The following is a 20,867-nucleotide window of genomic DNA, read 5'->3' on the forward strand; positions in this document are numbered from 1 at the left end:
CCTAATCCCGTAATTATCTACCTTAAACGATGCAATGGCCTATAAGATTGTCGCATTTAATGAAATAAATGAAAAAAATAGATAATTTAAAAAATAGATAATACAGTGCATTTGAAGAAACGAATACATTCTGAGTCCAATTCACGTAAAAATAAGTATTTTGGGTATTTACGTATCAGTTATTGACAAAAGCATGAGTGAACATTAACTTAAAGAGAAACATTCATCATGAATTAATAAAGGCAGTGGCTCGTCGCAAAAGCCACCGGCACATAAAATGAAATTTCACAAATTTCCGGGTCGGAGTTTTTTTTAGAGCATAAGTAAGTAACGCCCCCCACTGCATTGGGAGCCCAAGGGAATTTGAAGAGAGCAATACATAATTCTGCTCTACAATAAATCATCCCAAAATGCATTCTAATGGGCTTTCTTTTGTGCTTCCTTCGACTACGCAGCATGGCGCTCGGCGATTCGCTGGCGAGGCCGGACTGGGGACGAGGAGGCGGTGGCCTCATTGCTTCGTCGTCTTCCCCGGGGGCGACCACCTCTGGGTCGGCGGCCGGAGCCCTCGGCACGGCCGTGAGGGGGTGCGCCAGCGATTGGTCCGACGGCGTGGGAAGCCCCAAGTGCGCGGGGTTCCGCGTGGGGATTTACGGGTGGCGGAAAAGGTGCCTATACCTACTGGTGCTTTCCTTGATGGTGATGGTCATCGTCAACTTGGCGCTCACTCTCTGGCTGCTCAAGGTCATGGAGTTCTCTTCGGTGAGTGAAGCCAAAACTTGCGTGCCCTAGGGCAAAAGAAGAATCAAACAGCCGATCCATTCCGCGAATATAACATTCCTCAGAAAATAATCCAAATCTCAAGCGATCACAGGATCTCTTGAGGGCAAAATATGCAATCATTAATCCGTTTCCTTGGTTTGCATTCCCTTTTTCAATAAGGTTAGAATAATATGCTACAATCTGCTTGTTGTCATGCATTGCTCGCTCGCTGATAGCAATTCTTACAAGCCAATCAAGACGGTTTTTCATTGCGCCCTTCCGAATTTGATTTTAATATCTTGAATGAATTCCCATCCGTTTCTCCGATGCCCTCTTAAAGAAAATGTTTTTCATGACCCAAGGAGTTTAACTTCTTTAACTTAGCAATGGGGGAGGTTGCTCTTTCCCCCTTTTAATTTAATTATTTTTCCCATTTTAAAATGTTGTCTTCATCAAGACAGAAGTCAAGCAAATGGTTGGTTTTGCCTATTGCTTACCACGCGCTGTTTCTGAAGGCAGGTGAGATTCAGTCATTCTGGATATTCTGCCATAGATTTTTGTCTCCCTATGAATTCAATCGGATTCCCATGAAGTTCTAACAAGCTAAAAATTATTATGCTTGAATTTAAAAGGGGCAATTCAAACCTGAAATTCGAAGATCGATACTCAGTAGCCTTGCATCCTGGAAATTGGACTAATTGAACTATAATATGACATTTCCACCTTTCCCTTTTCTCATTTTCCTAATAAATTTAATGAAGTCAAGTTTCACTGAGATGAATCCGCATGTTTTTGCAACGTAGTTGTAGTTATTTAAGGGAGGCGACCGATAGCTGAAGCCATTTTAGCCAGAGGAATGGAGAAATGATGGAGAGAAAACCAGCCCAGGATTTAGCCCACTCTTAAGGAAAGGTGCCAAAGTGTCCACACCTTAATGTCCCATCCGATGGACAGCGCACTGACTCAAAGTGCTCTCCACAAAGCATGTCAATTAGGGATCGGAATACCACTGAAAATATCTGCCGCCGCCTGGATTGGACCTCTGGGTGGGAAGCAAATGCGTTAGCCATCGGCACCATCTCGATACCCTTTTTGCAATGTTGATGCGTGTGTGATACGCGGTACATGCTACAACCCATGTGTTTATAATTTATATCGCGCCAAAGGATGCAGATGAGAATGGTATCTGGCTAACTTCGAGTCACATCACCTGATTCTATGTACTCTCATTTTTAATGATTTTTCCTGTTTTATTTACTCCAAAGGTTCATCGGAAAACTGATCATTATTCCAATTGATTGCATTTACACAATACATAAAAAATTCAGGTAAATAATGTTTTTAGAAAACTTGGAGTGTCATGGCTGGCCATTTTTGTTTACGCCGAGATAAGAAGTATAAATACAGTATATCGGTGACTCGTGATTAATGCGTAATTAATGTTGAATATTATTTATCATTGAAGGTCTTGTCCCTTTTGTTTCTTCAGTAAGCAATGTATTCACTTGATAACTCCAGTCTTCTAACTTTAAAAGGAATGAAATAAACAAGCTCTTACTTTTCTGCCTTCGAATATGGGGGTAAGCCAGGTGCACAAAATTAAAAAAATAAAACAGCTCAAAGGAATGCTTTTTCCAAGCTAGGGTACCATACATTATGCAAGATTTCTAAGCATTTTAGTATGCTCGAAGTCCTACCAAATGTGAGCCTTCATTTAAATTGAATATTTGAAAATTCTTTCCCATTTCTTCTTCTGACATCGTTAAATGTCCCGCCAGCTCATTAGTCATTTAAGGGCTTCATTTCATATGTGGATCTTCAGGAGTATGTAATAATAAGACTGAAGGTATGAAATAATTCGTCTAAAACATTGGCATTATATATATATATATATATATATATATATATATATATATATATATATATATATATATATATATATATATATATATATATATATATATATATATATATATACTATTTTTAAATGTTTCACTGAATTATTTACTCTGAAGTTCCTGTGGTAGACCTATAATTGGGATGGTTTTTGGGTAGGTTTCTCTCGAAATATATGAATACAGGATCATTTTGACGTAGAACCCACTTGCCATCGTTCGGAATAGCGTGAAATTTCACTTTAAGGTATTATTTCAATTTATTTTTAAAATAATGACTCATCATTTCATCTCTTTAAAGCTGTTGTACCTCCTATTTCTCCAATAACCGTTATTCGCTGTCTTTTCAAGAATTCCAAAGAAACTGCGGGAGATGCCGCAACAGTAACTTTTAACGGAGTCATCCGCTAATGTGCATTTTAATGCAACAATTTCAGAGCGTAAAAATCATTCGCCTTGACTGGGACTCGAACCCAGATCCCTCAATATCCGGTCGAGTGCTTTAGCCACTTAAGCTACCGAGGCGTCCTCAAATTTCAGAGTTTAAGAGGACGCCTCGGTAGCTTAAGTGGCTAAAGCACTCGACCGGATATTGAGGGATCTGGGTTCGAGTCCCAGTCAAGGCGAATGATTTTTACGCTCTGAAATTGGTGTCTTTTCAAGCGTGAATGGGACATGCATCTCTATTTCACGATGTAAAATATTTTAGAGCCTTTATCTAGACTTTGAATTAATTTTTTGTTGCAATGAATTTTTAATGCAAGAATTACAAATTGTGTCAATAAAAGTGCCCTCCTACATAAACAATTATGTTTTCCACGCAGTTGACAAATGATTAAAATTACCAATGACTAAAATGTTGCTCTTGTGGTCTCCATCAGGGTTGATAGTTTACCGTCTACCATTGAGTGTGGCTTTTATGTTTTACCTGGGCGTTTTAAAAAGATATGTTTGAATGATTGACGGCCCATTATGTTGCTACCCATTGTTTACATTCAATTATCGTTAAATGTGTGATCTGTTGAAGTCCAGCTAATATGAGCTGACTTCAGCATATGCAACGTAACCTAGTCTATTAAATATGACTCGTCCATATAAAACACATACGAGTATGTGTACCCTCTTCCCTTCTACGGAAGAAGAAAAATGTGTATGCACTTGTGGGTATAAACACATTAACACACAAAAAAAGAAGAGAAACTTTTGAAAGTTTTCGAATTGTATATATATATATATATATATATATATATATATATATATATATATATATATATATGTGTGTGTGTGTGTGTGTGTGTGTGTGTGTGTGGGGGGGGGTCGCGGTAGTCCAGGGGGTAGCGCGTTGGACTGCTGACCGGAGGGGCCTAGGTTCGATTCCCGGGTACTCCGGGCACCTGCAGCTCCACCCAAGCTATGTGATTTTACGGGTACCAGGTCTTCCTGAGAAACCATAACCGGCACAGGGAGAGGAGTTGGCCTTCCCTGATGTGGGAATTTCACACGCCGTATAGTGTTTAGTACTGGGTGAACTCTACCATCACCGACTAAACCGACCTTCGGGTGTATTACTGTTTATGGTTTCAAATATATATATATATATATAGTATATATATATATATATATATATATATATATATATCCCTCCCCGGACTACAACCTTTACGTGGTGGAAGGGCTTGTGCGTTCCGATGACCCCTAGAGCTGTGCTGGAGGGAGTAATAAAAATTGCTCCTGGTCGGGTCACCCATGCCAGAAAGGTCGAAGGTTAGGAGCCAGACGAAAGGTAGTCCACGCAGCGTCTGTTCCTCAGTGAGGCGGCTGCAATGGCGTCTGACCCCAGTGGGGCGGCCAGTAAGTGATGGTGTCACGTTAAAAACACTATTGAGGAAGGCAACGGGAAACCACCTCAGTTTTCATTCCCTAGAAAAATATGATGGACAATAGAGATATTTTGAGTCCTGGCAACCACGGGGCTCGGCCCAATCGGCCGTGTGTCGTGCCCGGCAGCGGGGGAGGCAAGGCTTCCGCGGTCGTCATCCCACGAAACCCTTGCAAGGGAAAACCAGCAGCAGCAGGACAGAAGACGCAGGAGAAGAAGACCAAATTAGTTAGAATAGGAAAGTGGAATGTTAGGACAATGATGAGGACAGGGAAATTGGAGAATGTTAAGCGAGAGATGGAAAGGGGAAATATAGATATTTTAGGTCTATGCGAGGTGAGATGGAAAGATAGCGGGAATTACTGGAGTGATAAGTATAGAATAATATACAGTGGTGGGGACGAGAGCCAACGAGGGGTTGCCATTGTATTAAATAAAGGGGTAGGGAGAAGCGTAGTCAACATAGAGCAGGTAACGGATAGAATACTACTTGTGGAGATAAAAGCAGAACCGACGAACTTAGTTATTATTCAGGTATACATGCCACCGAGCAACCATAAGGAAGAAGAGGTAGATAGGATATACGATCAGTTAGAGGACATGATCGCGTGTGTTCCTGCAGGGAAACATTTGATAGTGATGGGGGATTGGAATGCGACGGTAGGCGAAGGAAGAGATGGTGATGAGGTGGGGGACTACGGTTTAGGCACGAGGAATGACCACGGGGAGAAAGCAGTTGAGTTCTGCAGAAGACAGGGGTTAGTCATCACCAACACTTGGTTTAGACACCACAAAAGACGCAGGTATACATGGAAAATGCCAGGTGACTCAGGAAGATATCAGCTAGATTATATCCTGGTTAGACACAGGTTTAGGAATAGTGTGATAAATTCCCACAGCTTCCCGGGAGCGGATGCGGACTCAGAACACAATTTAGTTGTTATGAAATGTAGCGTACGTTTCAAAAAGATAAGGCAGGGGCGGCGAGTTAAAAAATGGAATGTAGAAGCGTTAAATGGGTTGAAAAGGAAGGAATACAAACAGACGGTAGAGAAAATCATGGAGGACGGTAAAGAGCTAAGTACTATTGAAGAAAAATGGGAATGTATCAAAAAAGGGTTGTCTAAAGCGGCAAAAGACACTATTGGAACCGTTAACGCTAAAAGGACTCGTAAACCATGGATCACGGATGAGATGATTACAAAAATGGATGAGCGGCGAAAATGGAAGAATATAAATACAGAATTAGGCAAAATGAAGTACAAAGAATTGAACAATAAATTGAGGCGGGCAACAAATAAAGCAAAGGAAGCATGGTGGAAGACGCAGTGCGAGAATATGGAAAGTCTGCAGAGGAAGGGGGAAATCGGTGCGCTTTACAGCATAGTTAAATCTTTATCGGGAAGTAAGAAAGGGAGATCAACGATAGCAGTTAGAGATAATAGTTGACGCAGGAAGGTAATAGTTGACGCAGGAAAGATCCAAGAGAGATGGAAGGAATATGTAGAAGACCTGTATAGTAAAGAGCTTAGACCAACAAAGTTAGACATTGAAAAGGAACATGACGTAGAGGAAGATAGCTTAGGTCCAGGCATACTAGACAATGAGATAGAAAGGGCATTAAGGGAGATGAAACTAAATAAGGCCGTGGGGGTAGATAACATTCCCGTGGAACTTTTGAAATGCTTGGGAAAATGTGGGAGGAAGAGGCTATATGGGCTGATCCGTAGTATTTATGAGGAGGGAATCTGGCCGGAAGACTTTGTGAGATCAGTTTTAGTTCCTATTCCGAAAAAGGTAAAGGCCACGTCATGTGAGGACTATAGGACAATTAGTTTGATATCCCACGCAGCTAAGGTTGTTCTCAGGATCATAAACAAAAGGATAGAGAGTAGGGCAAATGATTACTTAGGGGATGATCAGTTTGGGTTTAGGAAGGGGAGAGGTACGCGCGATGCCATTGCAGTAATGAGATTATTAATCGAGAGGAATATAGAACACAATCAGGAGGTATTTGCCGCTTTCGTAGATTTCGAAAAAGCGTTTGATAGAGTGAATTGGGAAAAACTAATGAGTATATTGCAGAAAATAGGAATAGACTGGAGGGAAAGTAATAGACTGGAGGGCAAGGAGGCTAATCCGCAACCTGTACATGTCTCAGACTGCTCAGGTGCGGGTGGGAAACGGGGAGTCAGGATGGGCAGTGTTAGGAAGGGGTGTGAGGCAGGGTTGCCCATTATCACCGTTGCTGTTCAACCTGTATGCAGAGGAAATGATTAAAGAGGCATGGGAAGAACTCGAGGTAGGAATGAAAGTGGGCGGGGAATTCGTAAAATCAGTTAGGTTTGCTGATGACCAAGCTTTAGTTTGTCAGTCAGCCAAGGGGCTGCAAGCATTGCTGAGTGAATTGGAAATTCAGTTCGACAGGTATGGGATGAGAATCAATATTAAGAAAACAAAGATTATGCGATTTTCTAGAAAGAAAAAGGCCAAGCTTAACATTTAAATAGGAGGGCAAACAGTAGAGCAGGTAGAACAGTTTACGTATCTCGGTAGTGTTTTGGACCAACACGGTCAAAGTAGTAGGGACGTAAGGAGAAGAATTGCGCTAGGCAAAGACGCTTTCACAAGGAGGAGGGAGTTGATGACGGGGACTTTGAGTAAGGATGTTAAGAAAAGACTCGTAAAAACTTTGATATGGAGCGTAGCTATGTACGGTGCGGAAACGTGGTCATTGAAGCAGGAGGATAGACGTAGGCTGGAGACTTTTAAAATGTGGATGTGGAGAAGAATGTAGAAGGTGAAATGGACAGAGAAGAAAACAAACGAGGAAGTACTTGGTATGGTGGGCGAAGAGGGGGGTCTGTTTGGAGCAATCCTATGGAGGCAGGAAAAGTGGATGAAGGGGATATTGACCGGCAGCGGGATGTTGAAGACTGTAATTGAATTGACCTGATATAGAGTAGGATGATGGATTTTGTGTTTTGTTAGGAGCAATAAAATATTTGTTTGGTAGTTGTGTCCATCCAAAAACCTACCTTAATCGGTAGATTACCTTAAAAAAAAAAATATATATATATATATATATATATATATATATATATATATATATATATATATATATATGCTAAATATATTTTATATACGATAAGGTTATTTATACGATGCATAATTAGCGCTCTGATTTTATTTGGCTTAATGCATATATGCGAATATAATTGGTGCTAAGAGATTTGTATTATATTGGAAAGTCAACATTAACTTAAGGAAAATTTAAAAAAACCCTGTGATTAATCCTCTACGTTAAATCCTCTGATCGTGCCTATGCGTCCAGTAAGCTCTCATTTCTATCAATCCGTCAGAGACGAGGAAGCAAAGGAGCGATCGTCGGCTGGACTCAGGGTAGCATAGCTCCTTTGTTCTCACAAGCCTTTATTATATTCTTTCCATTGGAACCTCAGACCCGGACAATCGGGTCACGGACTTAAAATTACTAGGCAGTTTAATGAGCTCGTATATACACTCTTGGTTGAGAGCATTTCTCCCAAGTATAAGTCATTATCACTTCTGCAACTCGATTCACAAAATCAGTGCTGCAACCACATCCTCCGCAGAGAATTTCATGTCATTGGCCGCCGCTGTCACTGCGTTCGTCGCCTGGGGACCCTTACCTGCGAACATACATCGAGAGTTCACTCGTGCTTGCCTTCATGTCGTCTCTTGCCTTCTCACGGGCACCGTCAACTCAATCCATAGCACGCAACAGAGCCGTTAAACACCCGGCAATCGTGCAACCTGTCATTAAAGTTATCTCCCTTCACTCATGCCTCTCACTCAGTGACGCATTCCTTGTTGAAGGGTTCGCTGGACCGCCGGGTAATGGCACATCCGACCTCTTCAAACATTGGGCTGGATCGAGCCTCCTCTCCCGCCTCGTCCCCTTCCCTCTCATGGAAATGTAAACGCCTTATGGCATTACCTAGCGATTATTTCGGAAGATAAACGCTCGACGTATTGACGGAATAACTACCTGGCCCACGGCTGCGTCTTCTAGCGTCAATTCTCTTGTGTAGTCAAAGAGATTACTCAGTAGGCCGAGGAGACCGAAACATTGTCGACCAAGTGCACCGGAATTCTTGACCCTATTAATTTTGGCGAGCTTATTGCCAACGCTATTCCTGCCCAACCGAGCGACCAGTCCCTCTTATCAAGGACACCAAATGACGGAGGCTGAATTTAGCCTTCTGGAGTGCGGCCCAATGTGACTATGGAGTCGCAATCAGGGAATTGTCCGTCTACGAGGAGTGTTCAATAAGGAGGGTTTCAAGTTTTTATCCGCATAATTTAGTGTTAACAATTGCATATATGGCTAATTCGTTAGCTCATTGTATGATATATATGGTGTAAGAATTTCATTGCTTTGACATCGATATTGCGTTAGGTGCAGCCGTTGCAATTTGAAGCATGTTCAATTCACCTAGGGCAAGAAAATGTATAGTGAACACGCAACGCAGTATTGAAAATTATTTTTTGTCTTAACGACGTCATTTGGGAACTATGTAAAATATGCTATGAAATGCTTTAAAGGAATTTTGAGAGCCCCTTTTTCCCTTTAGTATTCCTAAACGATTATTTGATTAGAAGAGGGGTATTGCCCCGCTGCTACCATACTGAGGGAATATCGTCGAATAACGTTAAGAATACTGTGACAAATATTGAAGATACCAGTGGGTACCCCAACAATAGGTGATCCGACTGTGATTCAACTACCGCCGACGCAATATAGGAGTTAAATTAGTGAAACTGGTGCCACATACAATGCACATCAATCTCTCAATAAAAAAACCATAAACACAGTAATGAACCCGAAGGTCGGTATGGTAGTTGATGATAGATTTCACCCAGTACTAAAGCCCGACGGCGTGTGAAATTCACACATCAAGGTAGGGAGGCCAGTTTCTTACCCTGTGCCGGTCATGGTTTCCCAGGAAGATCTGGCACCCGAAAAATCACAGTTTGGGTTGAGCTGCAGGTGCTCAGAGTGCCTAGCCCGGGAATCGAAACCGGGACCCTCCGGCCAGCAGTCCAACGCTCTACCCACTGGATTACCGCGACCCGCCAAGCTCTTAACATGATATAAAAAAATTCCACCTGCACAATAGAGTATAAAAATAAAAATGGAATGCGGGCATAAAATATTCAAAGATTGAACTCTCAATTGAACAGCCATCGCATCTTTTATTTTCCAGTTCGTGTTCATGAAATCCAACCGAAATCTTATCAGGCTAAAACGCATATCCTGTATTGATTCGGGCAAATTCCATTGAATATTTACTTAAGGGGTTAAGAAACATGATTAAAAAAGTTGAAGGTTGCGCCTTGATTAAAATCATAACTTGTATTGTGGGACCAAAATTCAGATTTATATCAGTAGAGTTGCAGCACAAGGCAATAAATGGTGGTAGATAACAAATAAGTCCTGGGCATATTGTGAGAGGAAGGAGGATTGTAGGGAGAAATAAAAAGGAGGTAGAAATGATGAATTCAGAGCGTTTTGATTGAGGATATGATGTTGAAGACTGCGATAGAAGGGAAATCGTTGGCCTAGCGAGGAAGAGGAAGGAATAGGTTATGCATTTTGGATGGAATGAAAGAAGTAACCGGAGCTTAAGAGCGACTTCTGTACTGGACTGCAGTACCCGATTGCAGGTTGTGTATTTGGTTAAGAGATGCTAGTAAATGCATTGCTGTATAATTGCATTGGCTGTCTCCATCCAAAACCCTCCCAGTAGAATATCAATAATAATATCACACTACTCATATTCTTCGTGTGAATATTATCCGGAAATTCGATAATTAATTTGTAGTTCCAACTATTAACAATATCGATCACATTAATACGGGCTGTGGAAGGAATGGAAGTACAAGAAAGGTTTGGGGCACTGTAGAAACTTAATTTACATCCCCCAGTCAACATTCTCAATTGGGAAAAAGAGAGCTGTAAGCTTCTATTGAACGGAAATAAAGACTGACTGCCATACGACTTCCCCGCGGCCGCCATATTTTTTGACATTCATTTCAGGGACGTAACCTTCTAAATGGCGTGTCCCGTGTGACCAAAGCAGCACGTTCCAATTTCCCTCCCTCTCTTTTTTTCCATAAACACCGGCGTAATAGCCTGCGTGCCTCCAACTTCACCTTTTCGCACCCGAGGCTGCCCATCTTCCCGTCTGGCCGTTTTTCCCTCCACCCACACCCTTTCGGCTGAGCAGCCCACTTCCAGGCTCGACCACCCCCCCTCCTCTCTTGCCCGCCACGCACACCGCACTACCCTCCAAACAACCGTCCCCCCCCTCACCGTTCGCATAGTGAAATGACGCCCACTCGAAAAAAGGGTCTCTCTGACCTTCATATCCCTACACACCGTGACCGCAGTCCCGCTCTCAGAAAATCTTTTACGAAGCGTCAAATTTCCCATCTTCACTTTCTCTCTCTCTTGAGTGTGGTCTTCCTTCTATCTTGCTTCGCCTATCCCAATGCAGACCATCCATTTACTCTGCACTTGCGGGCAGAAAATTTTTCAAGAGTAAATCGGAGATTTAGAAAGTCACGCATTCGGGACAAAGGGGAATTAAAAACGAGCATGGGGCTACTAGCGGTAAATATTGAAAATGGTTTAACATCCGATTGATAAGGTGAGCTTCAACAAAACTACTACCCTGATTTTACAAATACATTGACTTTTTTTCACTTTAATATTCTGATTAAGTAGTATGTAACGCACGGGTAGGCAATTGACCGTGCTCCAATTCGTATTCGATTCTGACACAGGAAATAATCATTGTAAATATTATTTCGCCATTTTAGGATAAAATATGAGAAATACTTAAGCACCGATTTAAATACGCGATCTCTCTTCCCAAAATTTTTATTTTAACAGAAACAATGTTAAGCATTTCTTAAATTTTGAATCATATTCTGAAAAAAATTATATCTTTCAATTTGCCCCTTGCCATAATTTTTTGAAAGCCATCCTTATTAGCTGTGCTTAGTTTATCGGTTAAAATAAAGAGATTATAGAAATTACTTGCGTAGGGTTTCACGTGGACTCACGAAAGGCTGAATCCGTTTACGTGTATACACATACATGGAGAGTATTTTTCTTTCAACATCATATGCATTCCTATTTTAAAATGTATATATCTGAGTAAAAATATAGGTAAATACCCAATGAACCTACTAAGGTAGATTGATTTCCTATATCATAGAAAATATTCGTGGACTTAATAGCTAGACAGAAGAATCTTAATTTATCTAAGGAAGATTGACTTTCTTTACGATAGAAAATTTCCGTAAAAAATACAATTAAGAAAATATATTTAACTATAATAAACGAATGTTTCCTCCCTAAGGTTTCGCTTGATTAAAAAATACAACAAATTACAACCAAAGGATTTATTTTAGGATAAGTATTTGTATATTCCAGTAAAGTACTTGTTTTCTTTTTAAGGTCGTGAACTCGAAATAATTGGGCGGAGAAAAACTCAAATAAAACAATACTAGATAAATAAAAATTATTTCTTCGATGACTCATATTCTCCTCTTTCATAGAAGTTAAGAACCGTACTCTGGACTTGTATCTGATCTGACGTGGACTATTTTAGAATGATTTCTTAGAATCACATATACTTGTGAATTGTAGTTGTCCTTGGTGAAAAATAGATTTTTTATCACTTGTAAACTCGATGCAATTTATGGTAACTAATTTCGCACATTCGACCTAATTATGTCTCCAAAAACGAAATAATTATAAATTCATTTTCTTGTCAACGTTTCAGTTACAAATTAAAGAACGAGTAGTTAAATATTATGACATTGATTGATGACACGTAGGCGACGATGAGAAAGATGTAGCGTATCTTCGCTGCAGGGTACTTAAACTAAACCAACATAAAAAACGAAGAGAAACATTATAATCTTGATGAAAAATAACGCTGAATACAAGATTATAATATAAAAATTATGAATAATTAAAACAAATTTGGGGGAAAAATAACGATCTTCGCATTGTGTTTAGCTCAACTTGATTGCTTAGGAGGGAGAGTTCAAACTGATCACTCTTCATCTCACAGGAGCCGCGGCGTTGAGGTTCCACGCATTTTTGCCTCAGTAACACATAGTAGATTAGCATAGATAATTAAAAAGGAAATTAGAACACAAAACAATTAACCATGAAACATGTCCTTTATATTAGAAAAAGGTTAATTTCACCGATTTGTGATCTCAAAAATATATTTACTCGTTGTACAAAACTTTATTTTATTCTGCATTAATGTGCAAAACAAAACTCGCTATGACCAAAAATATGAAACTATGTGTCAACAAAATGTTTCTGCTCGCAAAAAAATAATTTTTTGTCGATGAGTCAACTGATATTATAAGAAACTCATGAATTCACCATCATAATGGCATCCAGAACGAAAGAGTTAAGCCATTAGATATATCTAAAATATATGTTATACGTTTATGAAACCTGATTCATTTTCCAGATTAATGGAATAAGCAGCACACTTAACATTTACCCGATCATAAAAATAAAAGCCAAGCCAGTATAAAATCAAATAAAATTAAGAATGAAAATTTTGGCATTAAGAAGCGTGGTTGTATGCTTGTTTACGGTGTCATATTAAGATTGATACATTAATTGGGGTTTTTTTCAGTGGCCATGGGAATTGGTGCATTTTTGTGTCACACTCCGTCGTTTGTAAAGATATCAAGAATATAAATGCTTAATAAAATAAAGACCTAAAGTTGCATCACATCAGAAATAACGAAACCTTATATTTACGATAAAATTTAATTCATGGGTTAGATTATTTTTTGTGATAGGTAATGCATTATTTGTACAAAAACATTGCACTTATTCATTTGATAAACTTCTCACCCGACTTCGACTACTGATGCCAGTCTTCGCTGTAACGCATAGAGTATGGGATCACCTGGCTAGAACAAAAGAAAAGCTCACTCGATAAAGTTCGGAAAATTACATTTATGGTGAATGAGGCACATTGATTAGAAGAGATCAATAAGAGTTGATCCACATCATTTGGTAACAGGTGAGGATTTACGAAGTGATACGAACTACTTGGATTAGGTAAGGAAGGAAAATTTGCTGTCAAACAAGGAAGAAGTATGAATAAAACATATCAAAAAGTTCAGGAATAACCTCATAGCAGAATTCATGTAAAATTTTTTTTAAAGGAACACTGCTGAAAGGAGAAATTTCAACGACGAGGCTATCTCACAATGCACACGAGAAAGCACTTCAAGGACGAAAGAAAATCAGAATCGATAAGGCTATTGATTGAAATTAAACGGATGGGTCATGGCGAAACTAAAAAATTCAATAATTCTTTAAATTACATGCCGGTTGGGAAACATGGCTTATATTCACGCCATTCAGTTTCGCAACGCACGTCAAATGGCCATAAGTAACGCAGAGTATATCATGTACACTTCGCTGCAGGCGTTCCTTAGCTATACTTAGTCGTGATTTGCTGTTAATGGCTTGGCGCTACAGGGAAATATCGTGATGCTCAGATTCGGTCATGCACCTCTATCATGAACATGTGTCCAATCTGTTGGTTCTTTTCCAACAACCACGTGTTTTTCACTACGCATTGTATTTTCCTCCCAAAGACAAGACACGACGTGTGTTCTGACGAAGCTAGGTTCACTCAAAGACTGCGTTCCAATTAAGCTTCGCATGTAAGGGAATATTAAAACCGTGACACAGCTATGAGGTACGCGAATTTCTAATGGAGAAATTTGGAAATTCTAAAGTATAAAAATATTTTACCATAGGAGGAATTTCCATATTTGCATTTTTATCAACGAGGAGATATAATGAAACCCAAAAGACTAGTGTTCATAGGAAAGATAACCTCCTAGCCAATGAATAAATAATTTTAGTATACCCGTATATTACAATTTTTTTCCAAATGATTAGCAAGCAATATTCCACCCTTTTAATCCTTATTGATGTATTTTTTACTAAGTCAGGCCGTTTGTGAAGCCGTTTGTCCGGATGCTTCTCATTCATAGTTTATACCATGATATTTGCTAATAATCCAACTGCATCCATCTCCTCCTTTCTCCATATCTCCCCACTTGCTAAGTCTCACGAAACCCTTTTCTCCCGTCCTTACGTTCCACAACACTCCCTCCACGTTGCTTCACTTCTTCTACGAGCGAGATAGCAGTTAATTAGGCCTGAAGGCCAGCTCTTGGGAGGCCCTTCCGGCATAGTTTCCTCCGCCAGCACCCGCCCCCGCCCCGCTATCCTCACGCCCACTCTCCGATATCCACTCCGCCGATTCCACCCCTCTTCTACCCTCTCCCCCGCCGGAGGTATTGTCCTTCAAATGCCCCACGGGCGCCCCGATCTGCTCCCCCCGCCCCGCGCACCCAACCAACGTCCCCTCCTCCCTTCGCCTAGACCACAAATCCAACTTGTTCCTCATCCCCTCAACCTGACTTCCTCATTCCTCCCTCTTTCTCAACGATCTCAAGTGCACAGATATAAATCACAACTGGCCGGTAACTACTAAATTTTGGCTTCGTAAGCCAATGGGAAAATTAACTAGCAATTGTCAGTCATGAAAAGTGGAATTCGTGCGCATGTAAGCCACTCCAATTGAACTAAGCCGTATTAAGAACTTAGCAGGATAAGGATATGCACGAATGAAATCATGTGAAATGATATACTAAATTCCGTTCTGCCTATGGTAGGAATCATGAATAACTTACTATCTCTTCCTGCCCTATTTTCAATTTAGCAATCACCATTAAAGGTTGAAAGGTCTAGAAAATAGTGCGTTTTGAATAGACATAACGTATGTTTAATGAATTTCGGCCTTTAAAGCAACTTGACTTTGAGGAGCAACCTTTCATGAAAATAAGTATCACACTTTCAATATGAGTAAAATGTAACTAGAGTAGCAATAACCGCCTCTGATTAGTCCTATTGTCATCAGTGTTTCTTTTCCGCTTGGAAGTACTCGTGTATTTCTCCATTTCCCCTACCAATCCGGACCTTTTGTGTGCATTCACGCTGTCTCGGAAGCAGCCACGCGGAGTTGGGAGAAAGATTAAGTGAGCGGCGGCGTCGGGGCGCTTGCTTTCGGGTGAGGATGGTATGGGGGAAGGATGGAATTCTTGGGATGTCATTCCGTTGCTGTTTCGCGTTTGTGTGCGGTAATGGGAATGGTACCAAATGAAGGCGTATCGGATTGGGAAAAAGAGAGAGGACTGAGGGGGCTTCGTGACGTGGACCGTCAAAATCCAGGCCACCATCCCTTGGGATAGCATCAACATTTTGCAAGGGTGTGCACCAACGGAAGGGTTGTAGTTCCTGGTTGGAACTACTGAGGGAATTGAGAAAGCCGATGTAATTGTGTGGGAATATCACTTCGGGATTTGGAATCCATATGAAACTGGAAATAAGCTTTGAAGAAGTTCGACAATACAAATTCAAATCATTAAGAATAATTTTACAATCAATATATTTGATAAAATTGCAAAATTTACATGATTTAATTTTTGGCCATTGGTATTCGCATATTAATTTGTACATTGATGCAATAGCCCTAATGTCTGATATGATTAAAGTTTTAAGGATTCTACAATGTCTGAAACTAATCGATCATTTCTACTGCTACATAAAAATGGAGTATGTTCGCGAGCTATTACTAAGAGTTGTTGAGTCCTGATAATCAAAACGATTTTGAATTTTAAAATTTCAGTAAATTCAGTAGTTGCCAATAATAGTCACAAGAATATGAGGAATACGGAAGGTATGGAGGCATTTCAACGATGTGTAAAGCAAAATCTGTGGGAAGTGCAAATTTTATTTTTCTCATGTAAAACAAAGAATATCAACCCGCGGGAATCCAGACTTAAATATCTCAGAAGAGAAAGAATAAAATGGATCTCTTTTTTTAGATGTTATTTAGATCTCTGGAAAGTCAGCATCAAATTTTCCAATGAATAGTGAATTTGCGACACCAGTCAAAGGCGATTAAAGAAAGCCCAGAACTATTGAACCCATAGTATTTTTATATTGCTTTCTAACGACACTGGCGATCCCCTTGAGGTAATGATAAACCATTGCCTTGTTTCGAGGTTTCCCTGTGGCTGAACCAACAGAGTTGACACAGCGCCAGTGCACTCTCTAGGACTCGAATCCACAACTCGCGGGTTATCTGGTGAGCGCGTTACCCACCCGACCAGTATTTAATAATATTTGTTCATTGGCAATAATTGAAACAGTAGCAATTCATTTATTTGCTTGGATCAGATTTTCTAAGTTAATAGTAAGAAGACAATTTTAACTTCAAAACAAGTTACTTTATTAATGTGGAAAGCAAAGAGAAAAGGACACGCAAGATCATAAATGAGAGATCGTACAGATACGGCTGGGAAGAATTGGTGCCTTCCAAAACAAGTTTTGAAACTTTCCTTCGTCTGGTTCAACGCTCACCTTTGCTTTTAATACACAAGCAGCTTTAAGAAATAAAAATATTAAGCACGAGGTAGATGTTGTTTTTATCCTTCTTATTTTCTTCTTCTCCTTCCACTCCCGCCTCCCGGCTTCTTCCTTCCCCTCTTTCCGGGTCGACTCTTATAAATTTACGCTTGATTTCGTACCTTAACGCGCTCCACGTATCACACAATCTCCGAACTCCTCCCTTTCCCAACCCCAACCCCCTACCCTCCAACCCCTGACCACCCCTTTTTAGCCTCACCTCCCTAACATGAACAAACACGTGGACGGGAAAATACACACAAGAACTCCAGCGCCCTCTTCATTCTCTTTAGCGACCCCTTGCCCCCCCCCCTCGATCCTCCCCGACTCAACGTGAGCCTCACTAGGCCGAAATTTTCATTTCTTTCCCCATCTTCCAGTTATCCCTTATCCTTCTCATTCTTTACGCTATTTTTACTCCACCTTGTTCATCCCCTGGGGCATTCATGGTGCCCGCTGCAACAGGACTCCTTAGCGACCCCATTATCTACAAGTATATATATGCTTACAAGTATTTATATATACAAGTACTTGTATACTCGAGTAGGTTCAAAGAGCATCGGCCCAACAAGTAGAAAGATCCGGTGTTCAAGTCGCGGTCAAGGAAATAGTTTTGCCCTTGTGATCTACTTGAATCCATCTTCCTCACCTCTCCTATGTTCGACCTTTATATGTATTCCTACCACTTTTCCTTGTATCTATTTCCATGTAAATGAATATAAATATATTATATATATTATATATATATTAATCATGTATATATATATATATATATATATATATATATATATATAGCTCGATAGCTCAAGTGGTTAAGAGCAACCGCCCGGCAAGTGGAAAGATCCGGTGTTCGAGTCCCGGTCCAGGAAATATTTTTACTCTTGTGATCCGTTCGATTCCGCCTTTCCCACCTTTATTGTGTTCATCCTTTATGTGTGTTCCTATCCCTTTTCCTTATATCTGTTTCTATATATATGAGTATTTATTCGCCGTTTGGCGGGATTTCGTGTTTGAATAGGTATATATATATATATATAAATTGACTATCCTCGATAGCTCAAGTGGTTAAGAGCATCCGCCCGGCAAGTGGAAAGATCCGGTGTTCGAGTCCCGGTTGAGGAAATATTTTTACTCTTGTGATCCGTTCGATTCCGCCTTCCCCACCTCTATTGTGTTCGTCCTTTATATGTGTTCCTATCCCTTTTCCTTATATCTGTTTCTGTATATATGAGTATATATATATATATATACCCATTCAAACTATTATATATATATATATATATATATATATATATATATATATATATATATATATGTGTGTATATATATATACACACATGCTTAATTAATGTGAAAACAACATTATACTTGTTGGAAGGATAACGTAATGAATAACCAAGCCCAGTACATTAATGTATCCAATAGAAAGACCGTTACTTTGAATACGCGAGGTTCTTTTCATGGTAAACTACTTGAAATTGATATGACATAGTTATGCGTCTGCCCTGAGCATTAAGCTGAAATTGTGGGTAAATGACATTGCCAACTTTATGCACTGTATTTATCAACCGATGAGAGATCACGGACGAAATATCAGCGCATAGTCTTGAAAAAATTAATTAAAATAATTGTTTGTAGGTACAGATGTGCACATCTATAAATGTGTGATGAAATTATTTACTGTTTTATCCTTTAAAGAGAGTGGTAACACGAAATATAAAAATAAAGCCATTTAGATTAATCACGAGTGACACAAAAATGAGCGGGGTTTGGGATTGTGCGGTGGCTAACGTACCTGGAGACGACAGATATTTTACAGTGGTATCCCAATTCCTACTTGAAGTGCTTTTTGAAGAGCACTTCGAGTTAGTACGACGTCCGTCAGATGGTACGTTAGACTTCGAACCCCTTGGCACCTCTCGACAAGAAGTCCGATACCAACGCCGGGTTTCTCTCCAGCCTTCCTTTCCCATCCATCTTTAATGGTGCAAATTACCTTGGCTGTCGGTAGCTTTCCAGAAAAATTACTACAAAAATGAGCATCTTTCAGCGTTCAAACCACCATCATTAAGCATATAGGATTGAAGTTTGTAGAGACTAGTTCTATGGACGAGGGTAGGGAGGGAGCTGTTGTGGGACAGAGCAGTATGGGGGAGTAGAGAGATGTGTGTGAGGAGGCGAATTTTGGCACTGCTCGCTTTCGGGGGCATTGTTAAACGCTGGCGATTCAAATACTGTGAGTTGGCAGAATTATGCCATCTTACGAGTTCTAACCCCAGCTCTGCCCTTTGATTGCGAGACTATTGTCATTGAGAAGCAATTGTGAAACTGTCAAGTGCTTGAGGCATAAGGAATGTGATGATAGGGTGGTAAGTGGTTATGTTGCGTGTATTTATACATATATTATATATATATATATATATATATATATATATATATATATATATATATATATATACATATCTGTCACGAAATTGCTACCGCTGATTTACGAACTTGGACCTTCCCATCCCAATTATCATTTTGATGACCCAAGTTGATGGCTATTTTACCTTTGGATACTTTACCAAGAGTGGTAGATCATTCATTATAATGTAATTCTGAATGCAATGGTCTAATGCAGTCTAAGATGCAGTCTAAGATGCAGTCTTCCACTCCACAGCATTACGGCTTTAGAATATTGCTTAAAAAGTAATAAATGGAACAGAATATGGAAATAATGAATGAAGATAAATGAAGAGTTGAATAATGATATACGAATACTTCTGTTAATTCCTTTGGCGTAGTGGTGATTAGAGAAGTCTTGGAAACACTTTGGACATATTGGTTCGAATATTTCATGGATACAGCTTGAACGTTTATAAAACGAAAATAAAATGAAAACTAAGCATACGGCACAGAGGGGCCAAAGGTAGAGTTGTTAGTATGAGGATCAAAAGAGCAACATTTGCAGTGTCCCTCCTGATCATAGAAACACTTTTTATAATTTTAATTTCTTTATATGTTCATATTTGATGTAAATATTGAGAAAATCCAAGATAAACTTTAGCAATTCTGCATAATTAAACTGCGTATAATTACATCGATGTCATCAATACTTGCTTAGCTTGTTTCTCCTTTTAATTAGTAGCACAGAAACCAGACCTAATTTTCTTCTGGTAATACTTTAATTTCCCTTGAGCCATTTGGCATGCTGCCATTTTCCGTGTCTAGTTTTTTTCAGGGCAATTGTCAGAAAAATTAGAATTATGGTTAGTTCTTGCCTTTTCTCATGTTTTTGAAGTTGCATGGATAAGAGGGACGATGTTACATATAAGAAATATGCAGTGATCTTCTTGACTACTACTTTGTAGCAATTAGGACGGAACCACCAGCGCCTGGGACACCTCGTTGTTTCCAAAAACTTGGGATTGGAATTATTTTTCCTTTTTTATTTGACAATGTCTTAGTCTTTTTTATATCAAAAAGTTAAATCATAAAGCTTTTACAGGACGGAAGGTAACAAAGAGAAAGAGTGTTGGAGCGTTCGAACGAATCTTCCAAAGTCGAAGCTGAGGCAATGAATCCATTCCTGGAAACAGAAAATTCGGTAATAAGTATAAGTTTCAAAAATATGATGAAACTATTGATAAAACCTAGCTTACGAATGCGATAAATGTTCCAAGCTTAAATATCTCTTTGGGAATCAGAATTTAACGACAATTTGCATATATGGTTCTTCGCAAAGTGAAGGAATATTTTGAGG

General features: G+C 39.7%; 1 protein-coding gene across 1 annotated transcript in view; it reads left to right on the plus strand.

Moving 5' to 3' along the window:
- The window catches only part of LOC139697824 (delta-sarcoglycan-like), a 389,418-nt gene that overhangs the window by 343,695 nt on the left and 24,856 nt on the right, over positions 1–20,867 (plus strand). Inside the window, exon 3 of the mRNA XM_071596680.1 lies at positions 456–762. Coding sequence (XP_071452781.1) covers positions 456–762 — 307 coding nt within the window. The remainder of the gene's footprint in view (positions 1–455; positions 763–20,867) is intronic.

The sequence above is a fragment of the Hetaerina americana genome, unplaced genomic scaffold (genome assembly GCF_022747635.1).
Source record: "Hetaerina americana unplaced genomic scaffold, ioHetAmer1.1.p SCAF_8, whole genome shotgun sequence".
NCBI lineage: Eukaryota > Metazoa > Arthropoda > Insecta > Odonata > Calopterygidae > Hetaerina > Hetaerina americana.